General features: G+C 40.5%; 1 protein-coding gene across 2 annotated transcripts in view; it reads left to right on the top strand.

Annotated features, from left to right (window-relative positions):
* The window catches only part of LOC133559625 (pro-neuregulin-3, membrane-bound isoform), a 254,765-nt gene that overhangs the window by 164,628 nt on the left and 76,144 nt on the right, over positions 1 to 13,993 (top strand). For both annotated transcript variants that reach the window (XM_061911561.1, XM_061911559.1), the window contains exon 2: positions 9,521 to 9,650. In XM_061911561.1, coding sequence (XP_061767545.1) covers positions 9,521 to 9,650 — 130 coding nt within the window. The remainder of the gene's footprint in view (positions 1 to 9,520; positions 9,651 to 13,993) is intronic.

The raw sequence follows: 13,993 nt of genomic DNA, 5'->3' as shown, positions 1-13,993 counted from the left end.
TGAGAGTCCAGTCCATAGTGGATCTAACATAATAGTGAGAGAGTCCAGTCCATAGTAGATCCAACATAATAGTGTGAGAGTCCAGTCCAGAGGGGATCTAACATAATAGTGAGAGTCCAGTCCATAGTGGATCTGACATAAAAGTGTGAGAGTCCGGTCCATAGTGAATATAATCTAATATTGTGAAATTCCAGTCCATAGTGGATCTAACATAATAGTGAGAGTCCAGTCCATAGTGGATCTAACATAATAGTGAGAATCCAGTCCATAGTGGATCTAACATAATAGTGTGACAGTCCAGTCCACAGTGGATCTAACATTATAGTGTGAGAGTCCAGTCCATATTGGATCTAACGTAATAGTAAGAGTCTAGTCCATAGTGGATCTAAAATAATAGTGAAAAACACCCTAACACTCTATAGCCCGGAGATTGTTTTTGGGCTCTGGGAATCACTAAATAAGAGTTGTAGAAATGATTGGAAACTCAAGACCGCCGTAACATTATGTTCTTTACAAGCGTATGTTAACTTTTGAGCAGGACTGTACATGTATGTATATATGTATATGTGTGTAACTTTTGAGTAGGACTGTACATGTATGTATAAATGTGTGTGTGTAACTTTTGAGTAGGACTGTACGTGTATGTATATATGTATATGTGTGTAACTTTAGAGCAGGACTGTACGTGTATGTATATATGTATATGTGTGTAACTTTTGAGTAGGACTGTACGTGTATGTATATATGTATATGTGTGTAACTTTTGAGTAGGACTGTACATGTATGTATATATGTATATGTGTGTAACTTTAAAGCAGGACTGTACGTGTATGTATATATGTATATGTGTGTAACTTTTGAGCAGGACTGTACATGTATGTATATATGTATATGTGTGTAACTTTTGAGTAGGACTGTACGTGTATGTATATATGTATATGTGTGTAACTTTAAAGCAGGACTGTACGTGTATGTATATATGTATATGTGTGTAACTTTAGAGCAGGACTGCACATGTATGTATAAATGTATATGTGTATAACTTTAGAGCAGGACTGTACATGTATGTATAAATGTATATGTGTATAACTTTAGAGCAGGACTGTACATGTATGTATATATGTATATGTGTGTAACGGGTGGCAGAGGGGTTAGTGCGTCTGCCTCACAATACGAAGGTCCTGCAGTCCCGGGTTCAAATCCAGGCTCGGGATCTTTCTGTGTGGAGTTTGCATGTCCTCCCCGTGAATGCGTGGGTTCCCTCCGGGTACTCCGGCTTCCTCCCACTTCCAAAGACATGCACCTGGGGATAGGTTGATTGGCAACACTAAATTGGCCCTAGTGTGTGAATGTTGTCTGTCTATCTGTGTTGGCCCTGCGATGAGGTGGCGACTTGTCCAGGGTGTACCCCGCCTTCCGCCCGATTGTAGCTGAGATAGGCGCCAGAGCCCCCCGCGACCCCGAAAGGGAATAAGCGGTAGAAATTGGATGGATGGATGGATGGATGGATGTATAACGGAAGAAGCGTGGTTTGAGTGGAAGGTGACGAGGCTAAGGACTAGTGACGGGGTGACGTTGTTGTGCGGTGCTGACTTTGCATAAATGAAGTAACGTAATTAGGGTTTGGCATCAAAGAGCCGCAGGAAAGGAACAGAAGAAGATGAAATGTGACGTCTCATTGCTGTGACTTTTAAAGTCCGGCCAAAAAACAAAAAAATGTGTCACTTTCTCACGAGAAGGACACAAGCGGGCCTACAATCAGCCCTTAAAGCAGTAGAGTTCTGGCTAAGGAAAAGAAAAAGATGCGGTGAGGACATTTGGAGAGCGCCGCAGGAGTCCGTGGTGGGACCGGTGCTCTTCAATCCAGACGTGCTCTCCTGAGGCGGCGCCGTTACACGCCATTAACTCCCAGGCAAAAAAAAATAAAAATAAAAAGTTAGCAATAAGACGGCTGGCGTCCAACTTCTTCAGAGGGTCTTCATGCACGAGAGCTGCTTTGTTTCCTGCACGCTTTGTGACTCGGGTGTTGTTGCTTTGGGACTTAAAATTAGCTTGTTTGGGGGCTGAAAGACAACTGCATGTAAAGTGACAATATATATATATATATATATATATTACTTGTGTGTGATATCATGTGTGATACAGTACAAGCAGTCCCGCAGCATCTTTACTTGTGTGTGATATCATGTACAAAGCAAGCAGTCCCGCAGCGTGTTCACATGTGTGTGATATCATGTGCGATACAAGCAGTCTTGCATTGTGTTTATTCGTGTGTGATGTCATGTGCGATTCCAGCAGTCCTGCAGCGTGTTTACTTGTGTGTGACATAATAGGCAATTCAAGTAGTCCTGCGGAGTGTTTACTTGTGTGTGATATCATGTAGGATACAAGCAGTCCCGCAGCGTGTTTACTTGTGTGTTATATAATGTGTGACACAAGCAGTTCTGCAGCTATTTACCTGTGTGATATCATGTGCGATACAAGCAGTCCTGCAGCGTGTTTACTTGTGTGTTATATGATGTGTGACACAAGCAGTTCTGCAGCTATTTACCTGTGTGATCTCTTGTGCGATACAAGCAGTCCTGCAGCGTGTTTACATGTGTGTGATCTCATGTGCTATACAAGCAGTCCTGCAGCGTGTTTACTTGTTTGTGGTATCATGTGTGATAGAAGCAACCCTGCAGCTTGTTCACTGGTGTGATATCATGTGCGATTCAAGCAGTCCTGCGGAGTGTTTACTTGTGTGTGATATCATGTACGATACAAGCAGTCCCGCGGCGTGTTTACATGTGTGTGATATAATGTGCGACACAAGCAGTTCTGCAGCTATTTACTTCTGTGATATCATGTGCGATACAAGCAGTCCTGCAGTGTGTTCATTTGTGTGTTGTATCACGCGCAGTGCAAGCAGTCCTGCAGCGTGTTTACATGTGTGTGATCTCATGTGCTATACAAGCAGTCCTGCAGCGTGTTTACTTGTTTGTGGTATCATGTGTGATAGAAGCAACCCTGCAGCTTGTTCACTGGTGTGATATCATGTGCGATTCAAGCAGTCCTGCGGAGTGTTTACTTGTGTGTGATATCATGTACGATACAAGCAGTCCCGCGGCGTGTTTACATGTGTGTGATATAATGTGCGACACAAGCAGTTCTGCAGCTATTTACTTCTGTGATATCATGTGCGATACAAGCAGTTCTGCAGTGTGTTCATTTGTGTGTTGTATCACGCGCAGTGCAAGCAGTCCTGCAGCGTGTTTACTTGTGTGTGGTATCATGTGTGATACAAGCAGCCCTGCAGCGTGTTCACTGGTGTGATATCATGTGCGATACAAGCAGTCCTGCAGCGTGTTTACATGTGTGTGATATTATGTGCGATACAAGCAGTCTTGCGGTGTGTTTATTTGTGTGTGATATCATGTGCGAATCCAGCAGTCCTTCAGCGTGTTTACGTGTGTGTAATACCATGTGCAATACAAGCAGTCCTGCAGCGTTTTTACATCTGGGTGATATCATGTGCGATACAAGCAGTCCTGCAGCGTGTTCACTTGTGTGTGATATCCTGTGTGATTCAAGCAGTCCTGCAGCTTGTTCACTGGTGTGATATCATGTGCGATACAAGCAGTCCTGCAGCTTGTTCACTGGTGTGATATCATGTGCGATACAAGCAGTCCTGCAGTGTGTTCACTTGTGTGTGGTATCACGTGCAGTACAGGCAGTCCTGCAGCATGTTTACTTGTGTGTGATATCATGTGTGATACAAGCAGCCCTGCAGCATGTTTACATATGTGTGATATCTTGTGCGATACAAGCACTCCTGCAGCGTGTTCACTTGTGTGTGATATCATGTTAGATTCAAGCAGTCCTGCAGCGTGTTCACTTGTGTGTGATATCATGTGCGATACAAGCAGTCCTGCAAAATGTTCACTTGTGTCTGATATCATGTGCGATACAAGCAGTTGAATATATATCTTGAAGTCAAACATCTCCGCTGGGAGATAGAAGGAGAAATAGAGTCTGGCGTGTTGCGTTCAAGGGCCCTCGGACCTTCCACGTTGCTGGCAGAAACATGTTGTTGCCATGGCTACCGGACATTACCGACTCGATTGAGGTCGAGGGAGAACTCTGCTTAATCCATCCCCATGCCGCTCGGTCTCCGAGCTCGCCTCGAAGAACACCTGGAAGGCGCCGGATGATTCCAGGCCCGCCGAGCGAGGACAATGGCGTCTGTGTCAAAAGTAATAGCTTCTTCCCGACTTAATTAAGAAACGCACTCGGCTTCCCGTGGCGCTCACGCTGTGATGGACCGTGTGTGTGTGTGTGTGTGTGTGTGTGTGTGTGTGTGTGTGTGTGTGTGTGTGTGTGTGTGTGTGTGTGTGTGTGTGTGTGTGTGTGTCATAAAACAGCTTATTGTGTGTCTTTGTTTGTTCTGATTTACTTCATGCACTTAAAGGGAAACTGATGGAAAAGTAAATGGCGTGTGCAGGCATGACACAGGCGTGTGCAGGCATGACACAGGTGTGTGCAGGCATGACACAGGCGTGTGCAGGCATGACACAGGCGTGTGCAGGCATGACACAGGCGTGTGCAGGCATGACACAGGCATGTGCAGGCGCGCCTGAGCAACACGAACACGCCGTCACTCCTGATCAGGGGGATGGAAACGTGTGGGGTTTTTTGTTTTTTTCGGAACTGGTTCGATCCCGAAGGACAGATCTGGACAGATGATACGGTGATCTGTATTTTTCTTATTTTGGCAGGAGCATTTTTACCAGTGCGTTACATGGCCTTTCCTTTTAACTCTGTAAAGGTTTGGGAACTGAGGAGACAACAAACTCAATCAACTAACAACAAACTAAATCGTCAACAAAACAAAAAACTCAATCATCAACTAAGCAACAAACTCAATCATCAACTAAAAAACGTACTCAATTATCAAAAAAACAACAAACATAATCAACTAAACAACAAACTCAATCATCAACTAAACAACAAACTCAATCATTAAGTATACAACAAATCAATCAATTAAACAACAAACTCAATCATTAACTAAACAACAAATCAATCAACTAAACAACAAACTCAATCAACTAAACAACAAACTCAATCATCAACAAACTCAATCATCAATTAAACAACAAACTCAATCATCAAATAAACAACAAACTCAGTCATCAACTAAAAAACAAACTCAATCATCACCTAAACAACAATCTGAATCATCAACTAAACAACAAACACAATCGTCAACTAAACAACAAACTGAATCATCAACTAAACAACAAACTGAATCACCAACAAAAAAAACAACTCAATCATTAACTAAACAACAAACTAAATCATCAACAAAACAACAAATTCAATCATCAACAAAACAACAAACTCACTCATCAACAAAACAACAAACTCAATAATCAACAAAACAACAAACACAATCATCAACTAAACAGAAAACGCAATCATCAAATAAACAACAAACTCAATCATCAATTAAACATCAAACTCAACATCAACAAAACAACAAATTCAATCATCAACAAAACAACAAACACAATCATCCACTAAACAACTAATTCAATCATCAGCTAAACTACAAACTCAATCATTCACTAGACAAAAAAATAAATCAACTAAACAACAAACTCAATCATCAACTAAACAACAAACTCAATCATTAACTGACCAACAAACTCAATCATCAACTAAACAACAAACTCAGTCATCAAATAAACGAGAAACTCAATCAACTAAACAAAAAACTCAATCATCAACAGAACAGCAAACTCAATCATCATCCAAACAACAAACTCAATCATCAACTAAACAACTAACTCAATCATCAACTAAACAACAAACTCAATCATCAACTAAACAACAGACTCAATCATCAACTAAACAACAGACTCAATCATCATCTAAACAACTAACTCAATCATCAACTAAACAACAAACTCAATCATCAACTAAACAACAAACTCAATCATCAACTAAACAACAGACTCAATCATCAACTAAACAACAAACTCAATCATCAACTAAACAACAAACTCAATCATTCCCATGGCAACACCACGCCTTCCCGAACTGGTCACATGATCAAGTCTCGTGTCAGGTCCCGATCAGGTTCACATTCTCCACTCCCTACTTCTGATATCAGCGTCCCAGTGTCCCTTGGAAGTCGCCCTGATGCTCCTGAAGGAGTTGTGGAGACAGGAAGTACATGTGTGCCACGCCCACTTCCTGTCCCGTGCTTGGTTCGCGCCGCCCGACTTCCTGCCAGCTTATTATCATGATTACCATGCAGCTTCATTCCTAACAGTGCCGACCTTGAAGGACTGTTAGCGTAGTCGGCGTTACCCTGCGTGGCGTTGACGTGATGGCCGGCGCGCCTGCCGGGTGATCACTTCATCCCTCCCAGACGCCGCCTTCCTCTCGGCGCCATTTATTGCTTGCAGCCTGAGGGTGTCTCACAACCGCTTTATGGGGCGGCATGAGCTGACTGACGGATAAGCAGAGGACCGTGTGTGTGTGTGTGTGTGTGTGTGTGTGTGTGTGTGTGTGTGTGTGTGTGTGTGTGTGTGTGTGTGTGTGTGTGTGTGTGACACGTCAGGGCGTCTTGGCGGTACCAGGCCAAGCATCTGCATTGCAGAGGCTGCTGTGGATTATTACAGGCTGTGTGCAGCCCCTCAGAGACCTCACGGAAATAGACACACACACACACACACACACTGGTTATCATTTCATGACTTGTGGGGACCACCCTTTCTACAGGTTGTGGAGGCATAAAAAAAAAATTGGGTAAATGGCCACTGCCCAGTTAGCTCATACACATCTTTAAATCTCTGGATTGATGAAGTAATGTGCTGATCATTCTTACTGGGGACCCTGGGGAAAAAGAGTTAATATGGTTCATGGGGACCAAATTTAAATCATTTTGAATAATTTACACAAATTTGTACGTGACTACTGAGGACCATTGAAAAAAAAAGTTCAAATGAAATTAAATGAAATTAAATTAAAGGTTTCCCTTTAGGGGAACCTGTTTTTTTGGTCCTCATACCATCAGAGGTCCCCTAAAGGTGAGTGTGTAAACAGAGTGATGTCCAATTTTCCCTCCAATTTTTTATACGTGTGAGCAAACGGCAAAACTCCCTGAGCATTCAGTGGCGCACATGTGAGCGACGGCAGACGTCCACACTGTTATGCGCTTATCTTTTTATCCGATTTTGTGCACGGCCTAGATTTGCCGTGCGTAGAGGACGCGTGAGCAGTGTACAATTGCACAGGTGCGTACCTTTGAGGGAACGTTGGTGATGTCCCCATTAAGTATGTATTGCCAGAACACAGCCAAACACATACTGGTTATAATTTGGAATGGGGACCAAGTTTTTGATCATGACTTGTGGGGACCACCCTTTCTACAGGTTTTGGAGGCATAAAAGAAATTTAGGTAAATCGCCACTGCCCGGTTAGCTCATACACGTCTTTAAATCTCTGGATTGATGAAGTAATGTGCTGATCAGACTTACTGGGGACCCTGGGGAAAATAGCTAATATGGTTCATGGGGACAATATTTAAATAATTTTGCCTAATTCACACAAATTTGTACGTGACTACTAAGGACCATTAAAAAAAAAAAAAGTTCAAATTAAATTAAAGGTTTCCCTTTGGGGGGACCTGTTTTTGGTCCCCATACCGTCAGAGGTCCCCTAAAGGTGACTGTGTAAACAGAGCGATGTCCCCATTAAGTCAGCATTGCCGGAACACACACACACACACACATACTGGTGATCATTTGGAATGGGGACCAAGTTTTTGATCATGACTTGTGGGGACCACCCTTTCTACAGGTTGTGGAGGCATAATTTTTTTTTTAAGTAAATGGCCACTGGACAGTTAGTTCATACACGTCTTTAAATCTCTGGATTGATGAAGTAATGTGCTGATCAGACTTACTGGGGACCCTGGGGAAAAATAGCAAATATGGTTCATGGGGACAAAACTTAAATAATTTTGCCTAATTCACACAAATTTGTACATGATTACTGAGGACCATTAAAAAAAAATATTAAATTAAATTAATGGTTTCCCTTTAGGGGGACCTGTTTTTTGTCCCCATACCGTCAGAGGTCCCCTAAAGGTGACTGTGTTAACAGAGCGATGTCCCCATTAAGTAAGCATTGCCAGAACACACACACAAACACACACACACACATACACACACTCACTCACACACACACACATACTGGTTATCAAAAATAATGGGGACCAAGTTTTTGATCATGACTTGTGGGGACCACCCTTTCTACAGGTTTTGGAGGCATAAAAGAAATTTAGGTAAATCGCCACTGCCCGGTTAGCTCATACACGTCTTTAAATCTCTGGATTGATGAAGTAATGTGCTGATCATTCTTACTGGGGACCCTGGGGAAAAATAGCTAATATGGTTCATGGGGACAAAATTTAAATAATTTTGCCTAATTCACACAAATTTATACGTGACTAATAAGGACCATTAAAAAAAAAAGTTCAAATTAAATTAAATTAAAGGTTTCCCTTAAGGGGGACCTGTTTTTGGTCCCCATACCGTCAGAGGTCCCCTAAAGGTGACTGTGTAAACAGAGCGATGTCCCCATTAAGTCAGCATTGCCAGAACACACACACACACACACACATACTGGTGATCATTTGGAATGGGCACCAAGTTTTTGATCATGACTTGTGGGGACCACCCTTTCTACAGGTTGTGGAGGCATTTTTTTTTTTTAAGTAAATGGCCACTGCCCAGTTAGTTCATACAGGTCTTTAAATCTCTGGATTGATGAAGTAATGTGCTGATCAGACTTACTGGGGACAAAACTTAAATAATTTTTTCTAATTCACACAAATTTGTACGTGATTACTGAGGACCATTAAAAAAAAAAGATTAAATTAAATTAATGGTTTCCCTTTAGGGGGACCTGTTTTTTGTCCCCATACCGTCAGAGGTCCCCTAAAGGTGACTGTGTTAACAGAGCGATGTCCCCATTAAGTGCCAGAACACACACACATACACACACACACACACACACTCACACGCACACACATACTGGTTATCAAATAGAATGGGGACCAAGTTTTTGATCATGACTTGTGGGGACCACCCTTTCTACAGATTGTGGAGGCATAGAAACAATTTTTGGTAAATGGCCACTTCCCGGTTAGCTCATACATGTCTTTAAATCTCTGGATTGATGAAGTAATGTGCTGATCAGACTTACTGGGGACCCTGGGGAAAAAGAGTTCATATGGTTCATGGGGACTAAATTTAAATATTTTTGCATAATTCACACAAAGTTGTATGTGACTACTGAGGACCATTTAAAAAAAAAGTTCAAATTAAATTAGCGTATTTCCTTGAATAGCCGCCGGCTATTTTGTTGATGATTGAGTTTGTTGATGATTGAGTTTGTTGTTTGGTTCATGATTGAGTTTTTTGTTTATTTGATGATTGAGTTTGTTGTTCTGTTTGTGTCACAGCGTCTGCCAGCGTGCCGCCGCTGCACTCGGAGCACTTCAAGCCGTGTCACGACAAGGACTTGGCGTACTGCCTCAACGGTGGCGAGTGTTTCGTCATCGAGACGCTGAGTGGGCCTCACAAGCACTGCAAGTAAGTGACCTTTGACCTCCTTTGCTGATGATGAGGATGATGATGATGATGATGATGATGATGATGATGATGATAAAATATTGAGCAATAACACACACCTTCACTGATACTGATCAATAACACAACTCCACTGATATTATAAGTATAAAAGAGAGTACTTTATGTTTGTAAGTATAGAGTACTTCATATTTGTAAGTATAAAGGAGAGTAATTCATGTTTGTAAGTATAAAGGAGAGTACTTTATGTATGTAATTATATAGTACTTCCTGTTTGTAAATATAAAGGAGAGTACTTCATATTTGTAAGTATAAAGGAGTGTACTTCATATTTGTAAGTATAAAGGAGTGTACTTTATGTTTGTAAGTATAAAGGAGTGTATTTTATGTTTGTAAGTATAGAGTACTTCATATTTGTAAGTATAAAGGAGAGCACTTCATATTTGTATGTATATAGTACTCCATGTTTGTAAGTATAAATGAGAGTATTTCATGTTTGTAAGTTTAAAGGAGAGTGCTTGAAATGTGTAAGTATAGAGTACTTCATGTTTGTAAGTATTAAGGAGAGTACTCATGCTAGTAAGTATAGAGTACTTCATGTTTGTAAGTATAAAGGGGAGTACTCATGCTAGTAAGTATAGAGTACTTCATGTTTGTAAGTATAAAGAAGAGTACTTCATGTTTGTAAGTATAAAGGGGAGTACTTCATGTTTGTAGGTTTAAAGGAGAGTTCTTCATGTTTGTAAGTGTACAGTACTTCATGTTTGTAAGTATAAAGGACAATACTTAATGTTAGTAAGTATAGAGTACTTGGTGTTTGTAAGTATAGAGCACTTCATATTATAAGTATAGAGTGCTTCTTGTTTGTAAGTATAAAGGAGAGTACTTCATGTTTGTAAGTATAGAGTACTTCATGTTTGTAAGTATTAAGGAGAGTACTCATGCTAGTAAGTATAGAGTACTTCATGTTTGTAAGTATAAAGGGGAGTACTCATGCTAGTAAGTATAGAGTACTTCATGTTTGTAAGTATAAAGAAGAGTACTTCATGTTTGTAAGTATAAAGGGGAGTACTCATGCTAGTAAGCATAGAGTACTTCATGTTTGTAAGTATAAAGAAGAGTACTTCATGTTTGTAAGTATAAATTAGAGTACTTAACGTGTGTAAGTATCAAGAACATGATGTTTGTATGTATAGAGTACTTGAAGTTTGTAAGTATAGAATACTTCATGTTTAAGTATAGAGGACTTCATGTTTGTAAGTATAAAGGAGACTACTTCATGTTTGTAAGTATAAAGTAGAGTACTTCATATTTGTAAGTATAAAGGAGAGTACTTCATGTTTGTAAGTATAAAGGAGAGCACTTCATGTTTGTAAGTATAAAGGAGAGTACTTCATGTTTGTAAGTTTAAAGGAGAGTTCTTCATGTTTGTAAGTGTACAGTACTTCATGTTTGTAAGTATAAAAGAGAGTACTTCATGTTTGTAAGTATAAAGGACAATACTTAATGTTAGTAAGTATAGAGTACTTGGTGTTTGTAAGTATAGAGCACTTCATATTATAAGTATAGAGTGCTTCTTGTTTGTAAGTATAAAGGAGAGTACTTCATGTTTGTAAGTATAGAGTACTTCATGTTTGTAAGTATAAAGGAGAGTATTTCATGTTTGTAAGTATAAAGGAGAGTACTTCATGTTTGTAAGTACAGACTACTTCATGTTTGTAAGTATAAAGGAGAGTACTTCATGTTAGTAAGTATAGAGTACTTCATGTTTGTAAGTATAGAGTACTTCATGTTTGTAAGTATAAAGGAGAGTACTTCATGTTAGTAAGTATAGAGTACTTCATGTTTGTAAGTATAAAGGAGAGTACTTCATGTTAGTAAGTATAAAGTACTTCATGTTTGTAAGTGTTAGTCAGAAGAAAAAGAAAAAAGAATGTTGCTCCTAACGAGGATCAACAAAGACTTGATTGAGACAAATGTGGACGAATCAGGTTTTGGTGGTGAGATCAATGAAAACATTCCATGAAGAAATAATGTTAGTCCTTTATTTGACACTGAATCATTTTCACTTTTCACTAACATTTATGTAGTCTGCCGCTTCCTGTGGGGGCAGCAGTGAGTCACTCACACACACACACACACACACACACACACGCACACACACACACACACACACACACACTGGTTATCATTTGGAATGGGGACCAAGTTGTTGATCAGTACTTGTGGGGACCCCCCTGTCTACAGACTGTGGAGGCATAAAAAAAAATGAAGTAAAATGGTAAAACATTTTAAATTTCTTGATTGATGAAGTAACGTGCTGATCATACTTACTGGGGACCCTGGGGAAAAATAGTTAATATGGTTCATGGGGACACACAAATTTGTACGTGACTACTGAGGACCATTTGAAAAAAAAAAAAAGCAGCGCTTGCAGTACCAGATACAGCCCGGAGAGGGGGCCGCTATGCAAATGTCTCACACTCAAACAAACAAGTAAACATGTTTTATGGGCCAAAGCTTAAAAATCACTTGGGCATTTTTCCCTTTAGGGGAGCTGTTTTTTTGGTCCCCACAACGTCCGAAGTCCCCTAAAGGTGACTGTGTAAACAGAGCGATGTCCCCATTAAGTCAGAATTGCCAGAACGAACACACACACACTCTTACTGGTTATCATTTGGAATGGGGACCAAGTTGTTGATCATGACTTGTGGGGACCGCCCTTTCTACAGGCATTAAAAAAAAATGAAGTAAAGTGGTAAAAATGTTTAAATCTCTGGATTGATGAAGTAATGTGCTGATCATTCTTATTGGGGACCCTGGGGAAAAATAGTTAATATGGTTCATGGGGACCACATTTAAATAATTTTGCATGTACGTGACTACTGAGGACCATTAAAAAAAAAAAAAAAAAGCAGCGCTTGCAGTACCCACTACAGCCCGAAGAGGGGGCCGCTATGCAAAGGTCTCACACTCAAACGAACCAGTAAAGATGTTTTATGGGCCAAACTTTAAAAATCACATGGGCATTTTTCCCTTTAGAGGACCTGTTTTTTTGGTCCCCACAACGTCCGAAGTCCCTTAAAGGTGACTGTGTAAACAGAGCGATGTCCCCATTAAGTCAGCATTGCCAGAACACACACACACACTTGTGGGGGCAGCAGTGAGTCACACACACACAAACACAGACACACACACCTCTTGGGGCAGTGGTGGGTTATGTTGCTAGTTACTAGGTACTAGTTACTAAGTTGAAATGTCTCCATGAGAGCTGAAGGAGTGAATATGGGTATTGGTTCTTCAGGTCCAACATTGACTCCTGACTAATTATTCTCATCACTAATTGTCTTTGCTGAGCCAAGCAATCAACACAATTTTTTTTTTGTGTGTGTGTGTGTGTGTGTGTGTGTGTGTGTGTGTGTGTGTGTGTGTGTGTGTTACTTTTGTGTTGCTGTTGTTCTTTCACACTTGACCCCTTTTATTTAATTTCAAACCAATTTGACTTTTACTGACACTACCACAACGCGCTTGTTTGCCACCAAACAAGTCACAGGCGCAATACGCACGCACACACACACACACACACACACACACACACACACACACACACACACACACAAGGATGGCTGAAAGACGTTGACTGTTGCCACGGTGACGAAATGTAATGTAACAAAGTCGTTTGTGTAATATTGTTTATGACGTCGACCTTCCTACACAATCAGTGTGTGTGAGTGTGTGATGAAATATTTGTGTTGCCTCAGGAAAAAATAAAAATAACAAAAAACAATTATTCACCCGTCGCTGCTCGCCATCTTAGATCGAGGAGGCGCTCGGGCCGCAAGAAGGTCGGCCCTAAGCCCCGGCACGTTGGGGGAGTTGGTAGAAAATGAGAGGATGAGCGAGCAGAATGAATGCAAAGTAGAAAATGAGAGGATGAGAGAGCGGAACAAATGCAAAGTCTGCCTGTCGGGAACCGCCGTCAAGATGACGTGTGACAGGAAGTGAGGAACTTGCAGTGTTTTTTCAGAGTAAAATAACAACACGAATGAAATGACTAGGTCAAAAATCGTCTTCAGGTAGATATAAAACTTCGCATGTAGATATACTGTAGATATAAGTAAACTGTACATGTAGATATAGATATAGATGTACATGTAAATATAGGTATAGGTATACTGTACATGTATGTATGGATGTACATGTAGATATAGGTATACTGTACATGTAGATATATATAATGATACCCATGTAGATGTAAATATATATGTATACCGTAAAAGTAGATATAAATGTACATGTAGATATAGATGTATACAGATGTACATGTAGATATATAGGTATACTGT

Source organism: Nerophis ophidion, linkage group LG09 (genome assembly GCF_033978795.1).
Source record: "Nerophis ophidion isolate RoL-2023_Sa linkage group LG09, RoL_Noph_v1.0, whole genome shotgun sequence".
Lineage (NCBI taxonomy): Eukaryota > Metazoa > Chordata > Actinopteri > Syngnathiformes > Syngnathidae > Nerophis > Nerophis ophidion.
The sequence above is the reverse complement of the archived record's forward strand: the minus strand, read 5'-3'. Positions and strand labels throughout refer to the sequence as shown.